The 21224-nt window shown below is 44.0% G+C and overlaps 1 protein-coding gene across 2 annotated transcripts in view; it reads right to left on the bottom strand.

Moving 5' to 3' along the window:
- The window catches only part of LOC124787531 (AP-4 complex subunit epsilon-1-like), a 52332-nt gene extending 50055 nt beyond the window's left edge, over positions 1-2277 (bottom strand). Inside the window, exons 1-2 of one of the 2 annotated variants that reach the window (XM_047254349.1) lie at positions 1973-2277; positions 1693-1888 (exon numbers count right to left, since the gene is read on the bottom strand). In XM_047254349.1, coding sequence (XP_047110305.1) covers positions 1693-1888; positions 1973-2089 — 313 coding nt within the window. In that variant the 5' untranslated portion in view covers positions 2090-2277. Of the gene's footprint in view, positions 1-1692; positions 1889-1972 lie in introns of those variants that run through there. The other variant, XM_047254420.1, reaches the window with a different exon arrangement.
- Between the last annotated feature and the right edge of the window lie 18947 nt (positions 2278-21224).

Here is a 21224-nt window from a genome sequence, read left to right as displayed (position 1 = left end):
CTCTTAAACAAAAAGCCATTCTTGATCAGACCACAAGATCATTAAGCATATGATTCAGACATGTGCTCCTTGTCTCATGTATACTGATCCACATTTCTTATATCTTACGGTTAATTTTTTTTTCTAAATGCTATTAAAAAGTGTGTCAGTATTACATCATATTTGCATTTTCAAGTCATATGCCCAGTAATGATTTCTTAACATGATTTGTCTGTGTAATAGGAAAAAATAAAAGCACCCTTCAACCCAGGTATAATCTCCACAACTCATGCGCTGTATGTGTTTCAAAATAGAAAGTATAGTTTCTACACATCCATTCTCCTCATTCTCCTTCCTATTGCTCACCTTGAGGTTGAGTGGTCACTATAATGCCACAAATGCTGAAGCATATACACAGTTTGCAGGACCACAGAAATGGCCATATGGATCGATCCTAAGCTCTGGAATTCAGATTTAACAAATTCATACTGAGATCTCTTTTTAGCTGAGCCAACTGGTGTGTTTAAATATTCATTTAGGCTTTGGCAAGCATTACCAGCAAGAAGACTGAAATATGACATCTTACTCTTTCACAGAATCCTACTGTAGCCTCCAAGGTTTATTTTTCAGTCATTATACATTTTCTAAATGATCAACTTGGTAGTGAAAAGACGTGTGCATATATATACGTGTGTTAGTGTGTGTGTGTGTGTGTGTGTGTGTGTGTGTGTGTGTGTGTGTGTGTGTGTGTGTGTGTATGAGAGAGAGAGAGAGAGAGAGAGAGAGAGAGAGAGAGAGAGAGAGAGAGAGAGAGAGAGAGGGGGGGGGGGGGGGGAGGTGTTAAAAATGTAGAGGGAGAGCAAGGCTTCGGTACAGTAAGTAGGTTCAAAAGGGCATTGACTGCAATAGCTATGTGCAGAAATGAAGTGGCTTGTACGGGATGGATTAGTGTTACCATTCCTGCTGACTGAAAACAACAACAATGTTCTAATGAAATGGCTGGGATTTGATACAATATTAAATTGCGTATTAACCTTAACTTTCAGAATAATGGTTGAGATTTGCACACTACATGTTTGCTGCACTTTTGTGCATTTGCTGTACAGTCTTTGTATCCTATTTCCTTACATGTCATATTCTGAAAATTTGATAAATCTCTTTACAGGTGGGAGATAAAACATTGAAATAGTGTTTAATAATAGTTTTATTTAAATTTTACCCACCCAGATCAAACTTTTTCCAAACCATTCAACATATGTATCTAGTTACGTTTTCCAGTAGAACTACAGTTTAGTTACTCCTCTACATTACTGAATAACTGCTGCCACATAACTGATCACTAAACAGCTTAAAACATAATTACTAATTGCAACTTGTGACAAATATTTAATTAAATATGAAAAATTCCATCTATCTTATCTAAAAGACCTTGTACCATTAAATGTCACGGGCTAAAACACAGGAAACTATGAGCAAATCAGTTACACCTTAAATCAATGTGGACTGTAAAAAAGAACACTATCCTTAAGTTTATAATGAGACGTAAGAATTGTGAAGGTGAAAGCTATAAACATTGCTTTAATCTGTCATTCCGGGTCTAATACTAACACAAAAGCATTGCAATAAAAAACAGGCGCAAGTCACACAATTCCAATTGCATCTTTTTATTCAGCTAAGCTTGAACCTTAATTTCTTTATGTTGTTTTAACCTACCTATTTTCTTTTCTATCAGCGATCCATTCTGTGCGAGTTTAACAGCATGTATATATGCGAATTCGGCCTGGTAGCCAAGTGTTTCTGCAAAGACCACAAAAACCAAACATTTTGCAATGGTCGAGGAACTAATATTTGGCTCTGATAATTTTTCCCTTACTAATCGCAAACACTGCTTAATAGTCCATTCTTCTTCCTGTAAGGAATCGTGATAGGAAGCTTTGATAAACGATGTACTTTAGACTGTAAACGGAAACCATATGTGAAAAACACTACTTACTACTCGGGTTCGAGCATTAATGCATTTTTCGAACAGGCCTTTCAGACTAGCATTTGTTTCGAGGGGTGAAAAAAGTGACCCAATTGAGGCTATTGTTTTTTCTAAGATACCTGTCATTTTGATTGTTTTGAGGTTACTTGTTTATCGACAACTTAACAAAACAAATAGTGACCATGTCGGTCTTAAAGCCGAATACTTATTTAGCATTGCTTTTCATTATAAGTCCACGCACATCGTTACTAATTATACCCCCAATGCTACACCTAAATAAAACGCACGATACCCACACAACCACACGCTCACTCATTACGGCTAACACTATCGCCAACGTTACAACTCAACCCACATCTGATGAAATTCATTTTCGATATACATTTTTCAATGCATTTTTCAAAATTTACGCAACACACTATCAATTGTATGCATACTGACAAAATAAAAAAAACCTATTTAACACAAATATTAGAGTTAAGCGGAATTTACATCCGTCAGTTCAAATATTCTCATAAATTGTTGGAGAGCCTGACATGCAACTACCAGCTCCGCGAAGCCGATCTCCCACGGAAACAACCGATGTTTAGCGAGGTAACAGAAAATACGCGTACGTGATGTACAGCAATCAGTTCAGTTGATAACTTGATAGCTGCTTGGTGTCTGGCAGTATGTGTGATCCCTTGAGAAGCAGTCGAGTGTGTAGCTTTCGTAGCCGTCATGTGACTTTTTTAGGTGTGGTGAAAGTGTGAAGATTTTCTCGTTTTTGAACTAGGGCAGTACCATCAGAAATATGATGAATGAAGATAAAAAATATACGTGTCCCGAGTGCCGGAGAAGCTATGATTATAAAGGCGCGTTTATCCTGGGTTCAAAACGTGTTCTGCGACATTGCCCCAACATTGTTCACTGCTAGTATTGGCATACCGATATTTGCAAAATGATGGCGACACAAAGCCAATGTTCGCGCTCTGTCGGCACAGATCAAAGGAACATTGTACCTGCTGCCACTAAATGCCGCTACACAGCACTCAGAATAAATTATAGTCATAAAAATGTGCAGTCCGTTAAAAGTACACAAGCCTATTATTTCTTTGGTACTGCAAAGAAACTACAGCAAAATCTTCCTAAAACAAATGTAGCACCCACGATGACCCAGGGCATATGTTTCTCACAACAGAGTTTGAAATTAGCAAAACAGTCCAACGATTAAAGAAATAAGAAGTCAAAAGGCATAGCAGAGGTCCCTGTCTCTGTTTTGGAGGCGTGTGGACAGCGTACAAGCCTCATTAACAAACATAATAAATGAATCATTTAGTACAGGTGTTTTCCTGGAGTATATAAAGCATGCACGAGTGGCGCATAGTAAGAAAGGTAATGCAGAAAGCTTTGAAAACTACAGGTTAATTTCACTGTTATCTTCATTCTCAAAAATAATTTAAGCAAACTGTGAAAGAGAGACTGGTAAGTTACATGAGTAAATACTACCTCTTTAATGTAGCGTAGTTTGTTTCAGAAGTGGAAGAAGTATATTGCAGAGTTCACAGAAATGTTACTTGAAACTTTTGATAGGGATGTTTTGTTCACACATCTGCTGAGGATAAATTTGTAATAAAACTATTATCAGTTAAGACATATATAAATACCTCAGGGTTGTGTATTTGGTCCATGTCTATTCTTAATGCACAGATATATTAATGAGTTTCAGACAGCATAAGACATGCAGACAAAGTTCTCTTCTCCAATAACAGTAACTCCATAGTCACCAATGAAACATCATAGCTCCTATTAGAGAAAGCAAATGAAAACCTCATGGTTGATACAACTGTAAATAATTAATGCTGAACATATAGAAAATGAACAGTCTGCACTTCAGCATAAAAAGAGGAAGCAACTTTGTCATCTCAAGTATATATGATAAATCTGTAGACTGTGTGGCAAACACTGAGCAAAGATGATAAATCTATAGATTCTGTGGCAAACACAATGTTTTTAAGGACAAACATTATCAGCATGCTATTCTCTTAGGGTGTTACCATCAGTTTGCCACAGCCAATATCATGTGGTGATACAGTATGTCTACATACACTCAGTTCTTAGCTAGAGGATCTTTTCTGGGGATCAATGGCACAAAACGTGGATATGGTTTTAAAAACTGCAGAACAGGGCCATAAAAGTGAGGTGGATGTTTGGGTCAGTTACACCAAACAACACCTTTTTAACAGTAGTTCATTTATTCACCTCTTTACACAAGCGAGGCTTACAAAGAACTGTCTATGGCAGAAGAGAGCAAAGATAATCTTAGCTTAGCGTCCAAAGATGATGCTCAGAGTCTAGAGACAAATGTATATCGATGCTGGTGTCGACCTCATCGGCGCCACATAGTCACCTCCCACCCCCCCTTGCAGTACAGAGTACTCTTGAGAGGTGAGGGGGGGGGGGTGATCAAGGCATCAGGAGGGGTGGTCCGCGGGAGCCTGACCACGGTCAGCTCGACAGCGTCATCGGGGAGCTGTGTGGGTAGATGACATGAAGAAAGGCTCAGCCACTGAACCTGGAAGCCATAGTGGGTATTCTGGTTGTGTGGTGACAGGTAGGCCGGCGGTTTGTGAGTGGAACGGAGCGACGACGACGATGTCTCCGGTGGGCATGGCGAACACACGAAGCATGTCCAGGTCAATGTCGGGCGAGAGGAGAACGCATTCCACCCGGTGGCAGGGAATGGCGGAGGTTGTGTCATGAGCACTGGATGAAGGGAAACACATGTTGAACAGTGTATCATCGCATAGTATTATAGAGATGTCGTGGATTATGTCCAGGGGGAACAGGCACAAACACCTCAAGCGAGGGCACGTTCAAGGTGGGGGGGGGGGGGGGCGTGGGAAACCTTGACAGGGCGAGGCAGGCGATGGAGGAGACATTGAAGGGACCAGTGAAGGGCCCAGCGGCGAGGGCATGATCGTAGGTAAGCTCGACGTGGGGAGCATGGGGTCACTCGACGGAGTGTGTGAGACCGGAGTAGGGTGTGAGGTCAGAGGAGAGCTCGACGATTGGAGCTGCAAGTCACTTGATTGAGTGTGTAAGTCTGATTTGGAGGGAGTGGTCAGAGCGTTGTGAGCCACGACAGTGAGTGGCGTGGTCGTGGCCTGAAGGAGGGTAGAAGAGAGCTCAACATGAGCAGGCTTAAGTCTGTTGATAGAGACTGTGATGGCTGAATCTTTCATCTGGATGTCATAGGTGTTGGCTGATTGCCGGAGAACTCGGTACAGGCCGGTATATGGAGGTTGGAGGGGAGCAAGGACAGTGTCATCTCGGAGCATGACATACTCGCAGTTGTCCAAAGATTTCGGGATGCGAACCTTAGGGCGGGAATGGCTGGCAGGCAGAGGGATGTGGAGGTTGATGAAATGGCGTCTGACGCGGTCCACGAAGGAAGTTAAGTCAGACTGAGGGAGAGAAGCAGAAGAGCTCACGAGTTCGCCAGGGAGAGCAATGTTCTGGCTGTATACAAACTCGGCTATTGTGCCTTTGAGGTCTTCCTTATAGATCACACAAATGCCGAGTAGCACAAGGGGAAGAGCCTCTATCCAAAGAGAGTCGTGGCATCAAAGAGCCATCTTGAAAGTGCGGTGCCAGCACTCAACTAGCCCGTTACTTTACGGGTGATATGCTGTGGTATGGATGCACCAGATGGCACAAATGTTACAAATCTCGTTGAACAGGGTTGACTCAAATTGTCTGCCCTGGTCAGTCGTGATGATAGCTGGACATGCAAAATGCGATACCCATGACTCGATGAAAGCTCGAGCAACCGAGTCTGCCGTAATATTGGGGAGGGGGACCGCCTCGACCCAGCGAGTTGTTCAGTCAATAGATGAGAGAACATAACAAGAGCCATTAGAGGGGGGTAGAGGGCTGACAATTTCAATATGAATATGCTGGAAACGCCCAGGAGGGATTGAAAAGGTGCCGAGGGGAGGTGAAGTGTGCTTGTGTGCTTTGCATAATTGGCAAGCAACGCAGGAACATGCCTATTGCTGGCAATCCTTCTTGACATTTCTCCACACAAAGCACTCCGCTACGAGGCAAGTGAATGCACGAACACCAGGGTGGGCTAAATTATGCAATGATCTGAAGACAGCTCGACAGAGCATGGTTGGGATGAGGGGGCATAGCCTGCCTGCACTGTTGTCACATCAGGTCTCACCAGAAATGCCAGGGAAGGTGGTGCGGACAAAGTGTAGTGAAGAGGTAGAGTCTGAGATCAGGTTTTGTGTGTCCTCATCGGTGGGCTGGAGGTAGGCAGTTCAGAGAGGTCTAACAGCGAATGGACGGTGTCGACTCGTGAAAGGAAATCAGCAACTATATTGTCAGCACCCTTTATGTGTCTGACATTGGTGGTGAACTGAGATATGAAGTCCATGTACCTGAAGCGGCGAGGAGACGGGTCAGCTGGCGTTTTTCTAATGGCCGTAGCCAGGGGTTTGTGGTCCGTTAAAACATAGAAAGGGCGTCTCTCAAAGTCAGTCTTAAAATGCTTGATCGCTTCGTAGATTGTGAGCAACTCTCTGTCAAATGCGGAATATTTCCGTTGTGCATTGGTGAGCTTGCGCAAGAAGAACCGGAGAGGCGAAGTCTGGCCGTTGATTGTCTGGCTAAGGTCAGCACCGATGGCAGAATTGCTCGCGTCTGTGGTGATGAAAAGTTGTGCATTGGGATGAGGATGTGCATGGTGCAGGCCATGGCAAGAAGAGTTTTGAGGGTGGTGAAAGTCAGTCACACCAGGGGTCCATGGAACAGGCCAAGATCCAGAAGTGTGGGTGCCTGCCAAGGCGTCCATCAGTGGAGCCTGATTCTCCGCAGCCTGAGGTAGATATCGGTGATAATAATTAACTGTTGCCAGAAAGTGCCGCAGGTCTGGGTAGGTTTAGTATTGTTTGTACCTTCTGAGGGGGCTGTGAAAAGCCATCGACAGAGACCCAAAAACCAAGAAAAGTGACAGCGGGTTGATGTAGCTGCAATTTGTCCTGGTTGGTTTCAATGTCTGCTGCCGTGAGAGTGTTCATAACAGTTTGCACATGTAAAATGTTGTCCTCAATGGAGGACAAGAATGTCATCAAGGTATGCAAAGCAGAATTTTAGGTCGAATAGCACTTCGTTGATAAAGCGTTACCAGGTCCTGGTTGCGTTTTTCAGACTGAAGGGCATGAATCGAAACTGAAATAACCTGATTGGGGTGGTGATTGCTGTCTTGTCGATGTCTTCAGGTGCCATTGGGATCTGGTGGTAGGCCCGTTTGCAATCAGTGACAGAGAACGTGGTAGCACCTGCGAGGGAATTGGTAAAGTCGGCAATGTTGGGTATGAGGTAGGTGTCCATAACTGTTCGTGCGTCGATGGTAGTCTCTGCACATGCGCCAGGACCCGTCTTTCTTGGATATCATATGAATGGGCGTAGACCAGCTACTGGCAGAGGGTTCAATGACGCCGGAGATTAGAAGTTCAGAAATCTGCTTTTTAAGGTCGGAGAGGCGCTCGGGACAAAGTTGACGTGGTTTACTGGATATTGGGGGGCCTGGCGTGAGGCGAAGCTTGTGAACCATGCCGTTGGTGATGACGGAAATGTTTCCGGCAGCACGGGAGGCGGTTTGTTTACAATGTGTGGTGGGCAGGGCAGGCGAGGCGTGGTCATGGTTTTCGGAGCGACTCGGCAGATCCGACGGGATCCGAGGCGGCGAAGTGTCCCTGAAGTCAACGTGACAAGATGGCCGCGCGGCCCAAAGCAGTGGCACCGTGGTCAGGTGAGCTCGGTGGAGCTCGTGAAGCGTTAGTGAGTCCATTGTCCGAGGGCGCAGCCTGTGGCAGCACGGTCGCAGGCGAAGTGCTATGCGCGAGTGCACTGTTTGTGTTGTCAGTGGTGGTTGCACAGTGGTGCGCAGGAGCCGAAGTTGCGTAGTATGAGGTGCTGTCCGCGAGGGGAGGGGTAGGAGCTGTCAGTTCGGGAACATCTGACGCTCGTCATGCATGCACACTCGTGTCCGGCCGAGTGTCAAATGCTGCCTTGTTAGGGGGGTGTGGTCCTGTGGAACTGTCAGTGCACATTATGGTAGACCTGATAACACAGTTGCCAGGGGTAGTGGGAGGTAGGCACATGGATGCTCGATTTGCTGGGACTACAAGCAGATTCAGCGCACTTACTGACCTTGCTTTGTCCTTGCTGCAGTGTCTGTAATTCCTTTGCGGCTTCGGAGAGCTGTTTCATGGAGCTCGAAGTTTTCCTTGCATAGGTGAGCAACATTTTCAAGCTCGACAAGGCACTTGTGCGTTGTTTCTTGTAACGTCATCAACAGAGACGAGCATGTACGGATTAGATGAGCCCGGACCGATGTGTCACGGGGGGGGGGGGGGGGGGGGGTTGCTCAATGGAGCACAGGGGAAGTGAGTCTTGGACAGGGACGGGTGATAAAACACGGTGCTTTACACTAGGTCCAGTGAAAGTTTGTGGTGTCGCAAGAAGTCAATGCCTAGTATAGGTTCCTCGATATCGCACACTAAAAAAGTCCACTCGAGTTTGCACTTTGCGGAGAGTGACACAATGTGGGAGGTTGAACCCGAGAATTGTAGCTTAGTGGAGTTGACAGCTTGTAGTGACGTGTGGTGGGTGCGAATGTTCTCGGATGCTAGAGACATGGGCAGTAGAGACACAGTAGCACCCGTGTCAATGAGGAACAGTTATCCCGAAGACATATTTTTGACATATAAGTGTCCACAAATGTTAGGTCGTTCACGACCTGAGTGAAGCACTGGGAGGTGCCTGTTTTGTGCGCAGGAGGCGGCACCCGAACCTACCTGCGACCAGCGTTGGGGAAACAGCAAGGCGGTCTGCAGTTCCTTGATGCATCACCGAAACATGTGTGGAAGTAGCAGTAGGGGTAATGTGGATGTGCATCCTGCAGAGAGCCTGTAGCCAAGGGGGAAGGACGAGGGCCCATGCCTGCCGAAGAGTTGACTGCAGGAGGAGCCGAAGCTGTCGGCGGTGCTGGTGAGTGGTTACCGGTGTCCAAATTAATGCGGCGTCCGCAGCGTGCAGGGGGAGGGCGAAGCTGTTGGCGAGAGGTGGGTTCAGTTTGCCGGGTGTGAAGCTTGCATTGTAGTGCAGAATGAGCTCGCTCAGTGGCACAGATAAGTACGTCAGTTGCTTGATCTTCAAGGCAAGAGATGGCAGTTTGGACATAAAGAGGAAGTTTCTTGATCCAGATTGACAAGAGCATGTTATCGGGCATGGCTTGGTTGTTAACGAGGAGTGGCCATCAAGCGAATAATATTGAAAGATCTGCTCGACTAAGATGAACCAGAATTCGGGGTTCTCGATGGAGAACGCAGGCAGTTTCGGTAGTTTCACGAGTGGTGGCAGCCTGGAAGCAGCCTGGGGGTGAAGTGCGGGAGCAGATGTGAGGTCCAAAGCGTGGGCAGCAATAGCATTCTCAAGCCTTCGTGGCGCGGTTGGGGAGCTCGATGGAGCTGTGAACTGGCCCTGCGGTAGAGTGAAGGTGGCACATTGCGGTGGAGGACGATGTGTCACATTGCAGAAGGCCGACGCGGATGAGGTACCAGTTCATGCCGAAAACGAATGTGGAAGCTCGACAGGAGCCAGGACGGATGCAACAGGGGAGATGTGTTTCATGGAAGGTGGTACATCGCAGATGGCTGACGCAGAAGAGGCACCTGGCTGTGCCGAAAACTCTTGCGGAAGCTCGACTGGAGCCGGCGCGGATGCGACAGGTGAGAAATAATTCATGAACTGTGGGCACATGTTAACATGCTGATAGCTCAACAAGAGAGCTGAGTCGTAATCAGCTGTGTGGCAGGGAGGCTGCAGAGGTGTGGGCTGAACCGAAGCACCGTGTGTATAGCGATGCCAAACATGGAGTGAGTGGTAGAGATTCATTGTTCATAGTCACTACACTCGAAATCACGTTCGGGTAAGGTGAGAGACGTGGCACAGAGCACTGGGGCGTAGTAGTAGAACGTAGGGTGTCGTTAGGCCCACTAGACCACTTGTTGTTCATGTTGTAGGCTGGTGTGCCGAAGTCGGAAGACACATATTGATGTGGGACAGAAGTAGCAGCAAGCGTGGTCAGAAGCTGAGGTGAAAGGCCCGTGTGCCTGGCAGGGCCGACCACGTGGTTGTAGTTAACCTGGGGTTGCACAGAGTAGGGCATCAAGAATTGTTGCTCCGGCAGTGGAAAGTTGTCCAATGAAACATCAGTGGAGTTCGACGGTGGTACCACACTGCATTGAGAGCCGTAAGTAGTGGTGGCACGGTTGGTGGAGGTAGGCACATGAGGTGGTGGGAACAAAGACGTTTGATAACCAGAGTCATGCGTGTTCCTAACCTCACTTATTGTTGCAGGCTGAAAATCGTCCGGCGAAATCGGCGTAATCGTCGAGTGAGAGGCATTGTGTTGCAGTCCTGGCAGGTGTACATCGCCCGCAACACGATGCATGTCGATCACAAAATCCGGCGTTAGGCGTTGGGCCAAAGTCATTGTTCCAATGCTGTGTCAATGTAATACACGCGAAAATAACCGATGCGGAGGCCGCGGACACAGTAAAACAGCGAAAACAGAAGACGTTACAACTCATCGGGGTCACCAGTGAGGTGGATGTTCGGGTCAGTTACACAAAACAACACCTTTTTAACAGTAGTTCATTTATTCACCTCTTTACACAAGCAAGGCTTACAAAGAACTGCCTATGTCGGAAAAGAGCAAAGATAACCTTAGCTTAGCGTCCAAAGACGATGCTCGGAGTCTAGAGCAACGAGTTAACTCTAGTCTAGAGCAACGAGGTAACTCTGGTCTAGAGACAAATGTATATCGATGCTGGTGTCGACCCCATCGGCGCCACAAGAGTAATAACTGGAAGCGGTAGTTGGGCTCATTGTAAAGAGCTATGTAAAAATTGGGCATATATCAATCTGTGGTGCATATCAGAGAAAATATTAAAAAATATTGCACTAATAGTTCTATACATAACCACAGAACAAGAAATAATTTGCAGTTGCATGTACCCAGGGAAAACAAACGAAAAACTCAAAACAGCATTTTAAATCAGGGGATAAAAATGTGTAATAAATCGCCAATTGAAGTGAAAAAGATTACTGAAACATTATCTTAAAAATACGGCTAAAACATTCTTCCCAAGTAATTTATATTGTGCAATTAAAGATTACTTAGAGGACTCTGAGTAGGGCATAGTAATGAAAGGGGAGAACAGCAGCACCTCGCCACATTTCGATATATGATCCTTTCACAAGGATTGTGCGTCAAGAAATATAATGCAGAATAGTAATGTCCGTTGGTTTTGTTTTTCTGGTGAACAATAGCACATTGTTGAATATGGAGTCCGAAATTGTGGCCAAAGGGCACAGCGGCATCTTCTCAGTCCAAGAGTCATTGGTGTGTGTCTTAGTGTGGATGCCAGTGAAGAATGTAACAATGTTTTACGTAGCAAATGAACAGAAACAGTCCAGGAATCATCAGTGGCTGTCCTCAGTGTGTGGGCAGTGCAGAAGGAAACTATATTTTATATTAGAAGTTATGTGAAACAATTTATGTGCAAATGAAGCAACATTATACAACAGAGAATCACTGGGCGAGGCAGTGCATCTGTTAGGACACTGACATCATATTCGGGATGATGGAGCTGGTCTGTCCAACCATCTTGATTGGGGTTCTCATTGGTTTTCCTAGATCGTTAAGGTAAATGCCAGGATGGTTCCTTAAGGCCAAGGTTGACTACCTGTCCTATCCCCTACGGTTATTACCTGTTCTATTCTCTTAAAGCAGCTAAACATCCATGATCTGTCAAGTTTGGCTTTTTTTATGAGTTAGTTCAATTATAGAGGCTTGAAACATCTGCTTGGTTCGTTGGTCGGTTTAAAAGAGGACAGAAGGGACCAAACCACGAGGTCATCGGTCCCTTGTTCCTAATAAAACAATGCCACAAGTCTGAGAAGAAAACAGACAAAACATATAACACAAAACGCAATGAAAGGAAAAGCCACAAGAATGAAGGGAAGGCAACGAACACTAAAAGGAACCAAAGAGATCTGCAGTGGAGGGTCACCAGCCTCCACCAGTACGCTGGTCATTGGACTCGTCCTGAAAGCTCCTGTCACTAATCACACCCCACAGTGATGCACAGGGTCGAGTAGATGCAGTGCTAAAGGCGCTGCCAAACCATAAACCACACTCTCATAGTCGATTCAGGATTGGACAAGGGCTCTGTAGAGCTGCAGCAGCATACAGCGATCTGCGCCCCAATTGGTGTTGCTCAGGCAATGGAGGCCATTGAGGTGCTGCCAGCACTGACAAAGACGTGGGAGCCAAGTCAATCGAGCATCAAAAACCTGTCCTAGGAATTGATTTGTCTCCACTACAGTAAGTGGATCATCATTAAGGTAAAGTGCAGGTTCCGGATGAACGGTACGACGCCGACAGAAGTGCATGACACACGACTTTGCGGCTGCAAACTGGAAGTCGTGCGCTAGAGCACATGACTGCGGCTTGTTGATGGTTCCCTGGAGGTGCCACTCAGCAACAACAGTACTGGACCAGCAGTACGAAATGCAGAAATCGTCTGCATACAGAGAAGGTGAGACTAAGGGCCTGACAGCTGCTGCTAGACCGTTAATGGCCACTAAAAATAGAGAGACACTCAATACAGAGCCCTGCGGAACTCCATTCTCCTGGATATGGATGGAACTATGGGAGTCACCAACTTAGGCACGGAAAGTATGAAGTGACAGGAAGTTTTGGATAAAATCGGGAGTGGTCGCCGGAGACCCCACTCATACAATGTGGCAAGGATAAGACATTGCCAAGTCATGTCATATGCTTTACGTAAGTCAAAAAAGACGGCAATCAAGTGTTGGCATCTGGAAAAGGCTGTTCAGATGGCAGACTCGATGGACACAAGATTGTCAGTGGTAGAGCGGCCCTGGCGGAAGCCGCCCTGACATGGAGCCAGCAAGCCATGTGACCCCAGGACCCAACCCAACTGCCGACATACCATACGTTCCAGCAGCTTACAAAGAACGTTGGTGAGGATGATGGGCCGATACCTATCCACATCAAGCAGGTTTTTACCGGGTTTGAGCACCAGAATGCGATGGAAAGACGCCATCGCACCAGAGCCAGTTGAAGATGATGAAAAGATGTCGGTTGTAGTCGGATGAGAGATGTTTAATCATCTGGCTGTGGATGCGATCAGCTGAGGCTTCATCGTCATGAAAGATTCCTCATCAGCTCTCGAACATACAAGGTACTGGGGCGAATAAGATCCGCTGCCATCCTTAGCCTGACGTTCCTCCCATGGTGTGGCCAGGGAGGGGAACGATTTGGGGTCAGACTTCTGTGTGTCGTATTGAGCTCGTGGTCGCTTAGACACTGCTGGTGCTTCACCACCAGCAAGAGATGATGGACTACGCTTCATCGCGTGTCATCCGCCCTGATGCCACCCACTCTGACCAGGGGCCCCCCCATGGGCGCCACCCAGCCACAGCAAAGGCCACCTGGCACGATGGCCATTGCCGGGAGTCCCGATGCCCCAGGGGGATGGGCATCTACTCTTTGGTATACGTGGGGAGTTAACGGCGCAGGCATCAGCAGAGCAATCCCTGTGTGGTCAGGGGGTTACAACCAACAGGGTACATGGCGGCCCCACCACAACAGACTGGCTACCATGCTGGATATTAGGAGCAGAGAAGTCCATGGTCATCATCGACACAGAAATCGACACTGCGTAGTGCATAGTGGAAAACGCACCTAGGAATGTGCCCTCACCCAAGAGATGGAGAATGGGCAGGACTGCAATGCAACGACAAGAAAGTGGGCTAAAGATATCAATGCAAGATAGACACAATGCACCTTATAAGGTGCCCTTCCCCAATTGGCACGCTCTTCGGGAAAAGTTTGAAGAATGGAGGTCAAACCCTATAGGGGACCATCACATAAAGGCCAAAGCAAGTGAAACTCCTTTTAGTCACCTCGTACGACATGCAGGAATACCTCGGGTCTATTCTAACCTCCGGACCCGCAAGGGGGAAACATCTGCTTCTGAAATCCTTTGTTGGCAGCCAACATCAGCATACGAAAGTTGTAACTGGCGTCAACAACATCAAGCAAAATGGTGCTAAATGGCCCTCTGTAATTGTAAGATAAGCTCCCACTACTGACGGGGCACTGTAGGACTATATGCTTCTCATCAATTGCTCCCAAACAATGGGGGAAGTGAAGCACCTGGCTGAAAACACTTCCTTTTGTATAGCCATTCATCTTCAGTCACCGGCATCTGAAACAAGTAAATCTGACTTCAGGTTCCATAAGAGACCCCATGATTTGCAGGAGAAGCAGAAGAAGGTGTATATGAAGATGAAGGGGGTAGGTATGCCATCTCCACAAAATTGAGAGGATAGGAGGTGGTGGAGGGGTGCTGGAAGAAGTGACCCCTTAACAAGACCACTAAAATGTTGCAGTATATGCTTATATGCTGCAGCAACCACAACAACGAGAATAAGGCTCACCATCTGACATAGGAAAACTTGTTGCCAACAAATCATGAGAGCTTCTGCCCTACAAAAGGATGGTAGCCACAAAAAAAGTAATTTTGCAGTATACGAGGCTCAAACAAGTGTGCTTAGAGCGTAGCAGCAAACGTGGATGAGGCAGGAGAATCTTCAAGTTCAGATTGCCCTGCCAGATGAATTGGAAGTGTTACACACTTTGAGGCTAAAACTGAAGAAATTATTTTGATTGAAAATGATAATGTAGGTTATTTTTCAAGTCAGTCGAGGAAAAACATTTTCGCCATACATGTGATTAAGAAATTTTGAGGACATTGTTATTTGATCATAATTTTATATATACTAGTATCATACATGGTCGAAATTCGAGCAGTTGTGTTTACAAAGTAAGGAAAGTCAAATATTTTTACATAATTAATTGAAGTTCATTCACATGCAGATTCTTAGTTCTTACTTGAACACTATGCAGATTTTTGGTTTTTACTTGAACACTATGAGGAAAAGAGTAAGAAAGGATGAAGAGGAAGCATTACAGATTTCAGTCCAATCTGTTAGTGTTCTTCTTTGAGGCCTAGCTTAAAACAAATACCGTTTCCATATAATACAGGAAGTCATAGCTATTCAAAATTAAGAAACTGAAAATTAGAAACTTACTTCAAATTTTGTGGTCATGGCAGTAAATGAACACGGAGTTAGGTCCATTTACTCTTTTTTTCAAAAAAACGAAAAAATGCTAATGAACAACATTATGAACAGCCTATGTTGCCTCAGAAGACTTCGTTACTACAATTTTTTGTTTTCTAGATGACGATGATGATGATGATGATGATGATGATGATGATGTTTGGATTGTGGGGTGCTCAACTGCGCAGTTATCAGCGCCCGTACAAATTCCCAACCTTTTCTCAGTCCAGTCTTGCCACGTGCATGAATGATGATGAAATGATGAGGACAACACAAGCACCCAGTCATCTCGAGGCAGGTGAAAATCCCTGACCCCGCCGGGCATCGAACCCGGGACCCCGGCTCTGGAAGCGAGAACGCGACCGGGAGACCACGAGCTGCGGTTTTGTTTTCCACGGCTGACAACATCAATGAGCTAGCATTTGTGGTATTGTAGCCACCCACTATGTGTGCGTTACTGTAAATATGAACGTCCTGAGAATGCGATTTCACAAAATGTTATTACTCAAGTGTGTAATTTCTACCATACCACCTTGGCAGTTTATGGATTAGAAGTTGGTAACGGCGTGAGAGACAGAGAAAACCTTTCCTAATGTGTGCATGTCTACTTCCTTTTACTTTTCTTAATAGCTATGTATGCACATAATTTTTTTAAATTTTTTTCAGATCTTCAGCAAGTACCTACGGAATTATAGAACTTTTATTGGCGCCCTTATATAATTAATATTAAGATGGGTACCTCAGTTTTTATTTCTCATGTATTAGTATTATGTTAATATACCTCTTTTCACATTCCCAGCTTTTATGTTTACCTGCGATTTACATTATTTTCTGTTGGTGCCATTCTATGACTTATTCCCTTAATAAATTATTTTTCTCATAAATTTGTGTAAACTATGGTAAGGAACAAGTCTTAATGTTGTTTACTTGCTCAAATAATTATTCAAATCTACCATCATTTGAAGCTCATATACATACAGGAACATATTCAGGAACTTTATCTCAGTCATAGTTATTTCAATCATACTCAGATAAGTACAAATCGTTGCTGAAAAGCATTTTCTTGGCACGAACACTGCACACATTACTGTTACAGGCAGCCATATTTTTGGTACTTCCGATGGTTTATTTGCACACATCCCGACAAAGGTCTCATGAGTGAGAATCTGAAATAAGAGCCAGAGTCGCTATTTCTCAGTTTATAAATGAGCTATCAACTAATATGAATAAAGCACATCATGTTTTACATGCAATCTATTTCTCGTTGACTGTCCATTACAACTATTTACAACCAAGTTCTTCAAATCCAGTAGTAGCAAAAACAGTCATTCGCTTCTGATTTTACACAAACACAAAAGCCATCTGTCTATGATCTTTTAAAAAGGCCAGTGGAATTTTCATGCTCACTATAGTCCCATATACCCAAGACAAACTGCAGCCTCTAGATGTGGGAATGTTCTCTTCATTCAAGGGTAGTTACTACTCTGCACTAAATTTAAACTCCCACAAAGTAAAGGTGTTCCTCCTACAATTTATGATGTGCCTGAATGGATCCAAATTGTTCATGACAGATCTCACCTATTAACATATGTTCTGCTTTTAATTTTTCCTTTTGATGAAGACATATGTACCAATTCAGATGTTATGGTCAGTGAGGTAACAGATGGAGCTGAGGAGAATAATGGAACAACTTTACATGGTAATTCTTTACAGCATAACAATAATGTAACATATCCAGCATAGGAGTCTCAAACTTATTCTTGCAGTGTCAGTCAGTCACAAGATTGGAAGTATGCATGACCATCTGTAGTGCAACATACTCAAACATCCTTTTCCAAGAAATTGAGGATATCCAAAAGCTGAGAACAGAAAGAGCAGCAATAAACGCTAGAAAGTATACTGATACGTGGGAAGAAAAATTGTTCAAAGTCACAACACAACCTATAAAAAGGCCAAAATGAAGCTTATGAGCAGGAATTTGATGCAGAGAAGAATGAAGTTCAGTACAAAGAGAGTAATGCCAATCTGGACCTGTTTGATGACTCTCATAAGAATATTGTGGCTTCGGACAAATTCCCAGAACCAGATGATTTCATTCTGACTTGTTTGAACTGAAAAACAGAAAGTCACTTCACTGCACAGGGAAAATTTTGAAACCAAAAGATGGTGCAGTGGACTACCAGTTATCATTTTTAGGAAAGGATGACAAAATGCATGGGAAATTCTTTTTTTCTCAAGTAAGAGATGAGGCATCTGTTCCAGATTATAATATAGTTTATGTGCAGCAAAATCTACTAAACAGGAGGTGTCAAAGAGACAAAACTCAAGACTTTAAATTTGGAACTAACTCCCAGTCCATTGATGTTCAATAATTTCAAAATAATATGTGTGATTGACTACATATGTGCTTAATTATATGTATTGGGTGAGAAAATTATGCAGATTACATTGAATCTGGGAACAGTCATGTAATTAAGTTCTCCTAATGAAACTGTGTACAATGGTTCATGGTACCCCATGTGTGGGACCGAATGAAGCATTTACCTATTTTTACCTGATGACATGTAACTTAGACATTACCATTCATAGTGCATTGTTATGAGGGCATTTGATACTTGACTAATTATACCTCAAAGTGTATTAAAATTACGGGATGACTGGCAGTGAAAAATATTTTTTCCACTGCTATATGTCCTACTGTTCCCTACAGATCTTAGTGTAAAAATGTACTAAACAAATGATTTATTGTAATGTGACCACTAGACGGTCTATACCATTACTGGGCAGTCGAGTACCAGAAATGTTTACAGCTTGATAGCACAACATCTGACCAATTACTGCAACTATTGCATCTATGACTAACAGATGAAAAAAAACAATGAGACATACAATACAAATAAGTAAGGGCTTATTTATGTATTTGTTACTTATTTGATTTTTCGAAAATGTTTCCACTTATATGTTCAAAGTAGGCCTTATATACATCACATTCAATGCCCTCTAAATAACATCACATGTATTATGTTTATCTCTAATTATATAATACTACAGATACCAGGTATGCCCCCCCCCCCCCATGAACCATGAACCTTGCCGTTGGTGGGGAGGCTTGCGTGCCTCAGCGATACAGATAGCCGTACCGTAGATGCAACCACAGCGGAGGGGTATCTGCTGAGAGGCCAGACAAACATGTGGTTCCTGAAGAGGGGCAGCAGCCTTTTCAGTAGTTGCAGGGGCAACAGTCTGGATGATTGATCTGGCCTTGTAACACTAACCAAAATGGCCTTGCTGTTCTGGTACTGCGGACAGCTGAAAGCAAGGCGAAACTACAGCCGTAATTTTTCCCGAGGGCATTCAGCTTTACTGTATGGATAAACGATGATGGCGTCCTCTTGGGTAAAATATTCCGTAGGTAAAATAGTCCCCCATTCAGATCTCCGGGCGGGGACTACTCAAGAGGACGTCATTATCAGGAGAAAGAAAACTGGCATTCTACCGATCGGAGTGTGGAATGTCAGATCCCTTAATCAGGCAGGTAGGTTAGAAAATTTAAAAAGGGAAATCAGTAGGTTAAAGTTAGATATGGTGGGAATTAGTGAAGTTCGGTGGCAGGAGGAACAAGACTTTTGGTCAGGTGAATACAGGGTTATAAATACAAAATAAAATAGGGGTAATGCATGAGTAGGTTTAATAATGAATAAACGAAATAGGAGTATGGGTAAGCTACTACAAACAGCATGATGAACGCATTATTGTGGCCAAGATAGACACGAAGCCCACGCCTACTACAGTAGTACAAGTTTATATGCCAACTAACTCAGAGGATCACGAAGAAATTGATGAAATGTGTGATGAGATAAAAGAAATTATTCAGGTAGTGAAGGGAGATGAAAATTTAATAGTCATGGGAGACTGGAATTCAGGAGTAGGAAAAGGGAGAGAAGGAAACATAGTAGGTGAATATGGATTGGGGCTAAGAAATGAAAGAGGAAGCCGCCTGGTAGAATTTTGCACAGAGCACAACATAATCATAGCTAACACTTGGTTTAAGAATCATGAAAGAAGGTTGTATTCATGGAAGAACCCTGGAGATACTAAAAGGTATCAGATAGATTATATAATGGTAAGATAGAGATTTAGGAACTAGGTTTTAAATTGTAAGACATTTCCAGGGGCAGATGTGGACTCTGACCGCAATCTATTGGTTATGAGCTGTAGATTAAAACTGAAGAAACTGCAAAAAGGTGGGAATTTAAGGAGATGGGACCTGGATAAACTGAAAGAACCAGTGGTTGTACAGAGTTTCAGGGAGAGCATAAGGGAACAATTGACAGGAATGGAGGAAAGAAATACAGTAGAAGAAGAATGGGTAGCTTTGAGGGATGCAATAGGGAAGGCAGCAGAGGAGTAAATAGGTAAAAAGACGAGGGCTAGTAGAAACCCTTGAGTAACAGAAGAAATATTGAATTTAATTGATGAAAGGAGAAAATATAAAAATTCAGTAAATGAAGCAGGCAAAAAGGAATACAAACGTCTCACAAATGAGACTGACAGGAAGTGCAAAATGGCTAAGCAGGCATCGCTAGAGGACAAATGTAAGGATGCAGAGGCTTCTCTCACTAGGGATAAGATAAATACTGCCTACAGGAAAATTAAAGAGACCTTTGGAGAAAAGAGAACCACTTGCATGAATATCAAGAGCTTTGATGGAAACGCAGTTCTAAGCAACGAAAGGAAAGCACGAAGGTGGAAGGAGTATATAGAGGGTCTATACAAGGGCGATGTGCTTGAGGACAATATTATGGAAATGGAAGAGGATGTTGATGAAGATGAATTGGGAGATATGATACTGCGTGAAGAGTTTAACAATGCACTGAAAGGCTTGAGTTGAAACAAGGCCCCCGCAGTAGACAACATTCCATTAGAACTACTGACAGCCTTGGAGGAGCCAGTCCTGACAAAACTCTACTATCTGGTGAGCAAGAAGTATGAGACAGGCGAAATACCCTCAGACTTCATGAAGAATATAATAATTCCAATCCCAAAGAAAGCAGGTGTTGACAGATGTGAAAATTACCGAACTACAGTTTAATAAGTCACAGCTGCAAAATACTAACGCAAATTCTTTACAGACGAATGGAAAAACTGATAGAAGCCAACCTCGGGGAAGATCAGTTTGGATTCCGTAGAAATGTTGGAACACGTGAGGCAATACTGACCCTACGACTTATCTTAGAAGAAAGATTAAGGAATGGCAAACCTATGTTTCTAGCATTTGTAGACTTAGAGAAAGCTTTTGAAAATGTTGATTGGAATACTCTCTTTCAAATTCTGAAGGTGGCAGGGGTAAAATACAGGGAGCGAAAGGCTATTCACAATTTGTACAGAAACCAGATGGCTGTCATATGGGTCGAGGGGTATGAAAGGGAAGCAGTGGTTGGGAAGGGAGTGAGACAGGGTTGTAGCCTATCCCCGATATTATTCAATCTGTTTATTGAGCAAGCAATAAAGGAAACAAAGGAAAAGTTCGGAGTTGGTGTTAAAATCCATGGAGAAGAAATAAAAACTTTGAGGTTCGCCGATGACATTGTAATTCTGTCAGAGGCAGCAAAGGACTTGAAATAGCAGTTGAACGGAATGGACAGTGTCATGAAAAGAGGGTATAAGATGAACATCAACAAAAGCAAAACGAGGATAATGGAATGTAGTCGAATTAAGTCGGGTGATGCAGAGGGAATTAGGTTAGGAAATGAGACACTTAAAGTAGTAAAGGAGTTTTGCTATTTGGGGAGCAAAATAACTGATGATGGTCGAAGTAGAGAGGATATAAAATGTAGACTGGTAATGGCAAGGAAAGCGTTTCTGAAGAAAAATTTGTTAACATCAAGTATAGATTTAAGTGTCAGGAAGTCGTTTCTGAAAGTATCTGTATGGAGTGTAGCCAGGTATGGAAGTGAAACGTGGACGATAAATAGTTTAGACAAGAAGA

Source organism: Schistocerca piceifrons, chromosome 1 (assembly GCF_021461385.2).
Source record: "Schistocerca piceifrons isolate TAMUIC-IGC-003096 chromosome 1, iqSchPice1.1, whole genome shotgun sequence".
NCBI classification, from domain to species: Eukaryota; Metazoa; Arthropoda; class Insecta; order Orthoptera; family Acrididae; genus Schistocerca; species Schistocerca piceifrons.
Note: the sequence above shows the minus strand (reverse complement) of the source record. Positions and strands in the feature narration are given on the sequence as shown.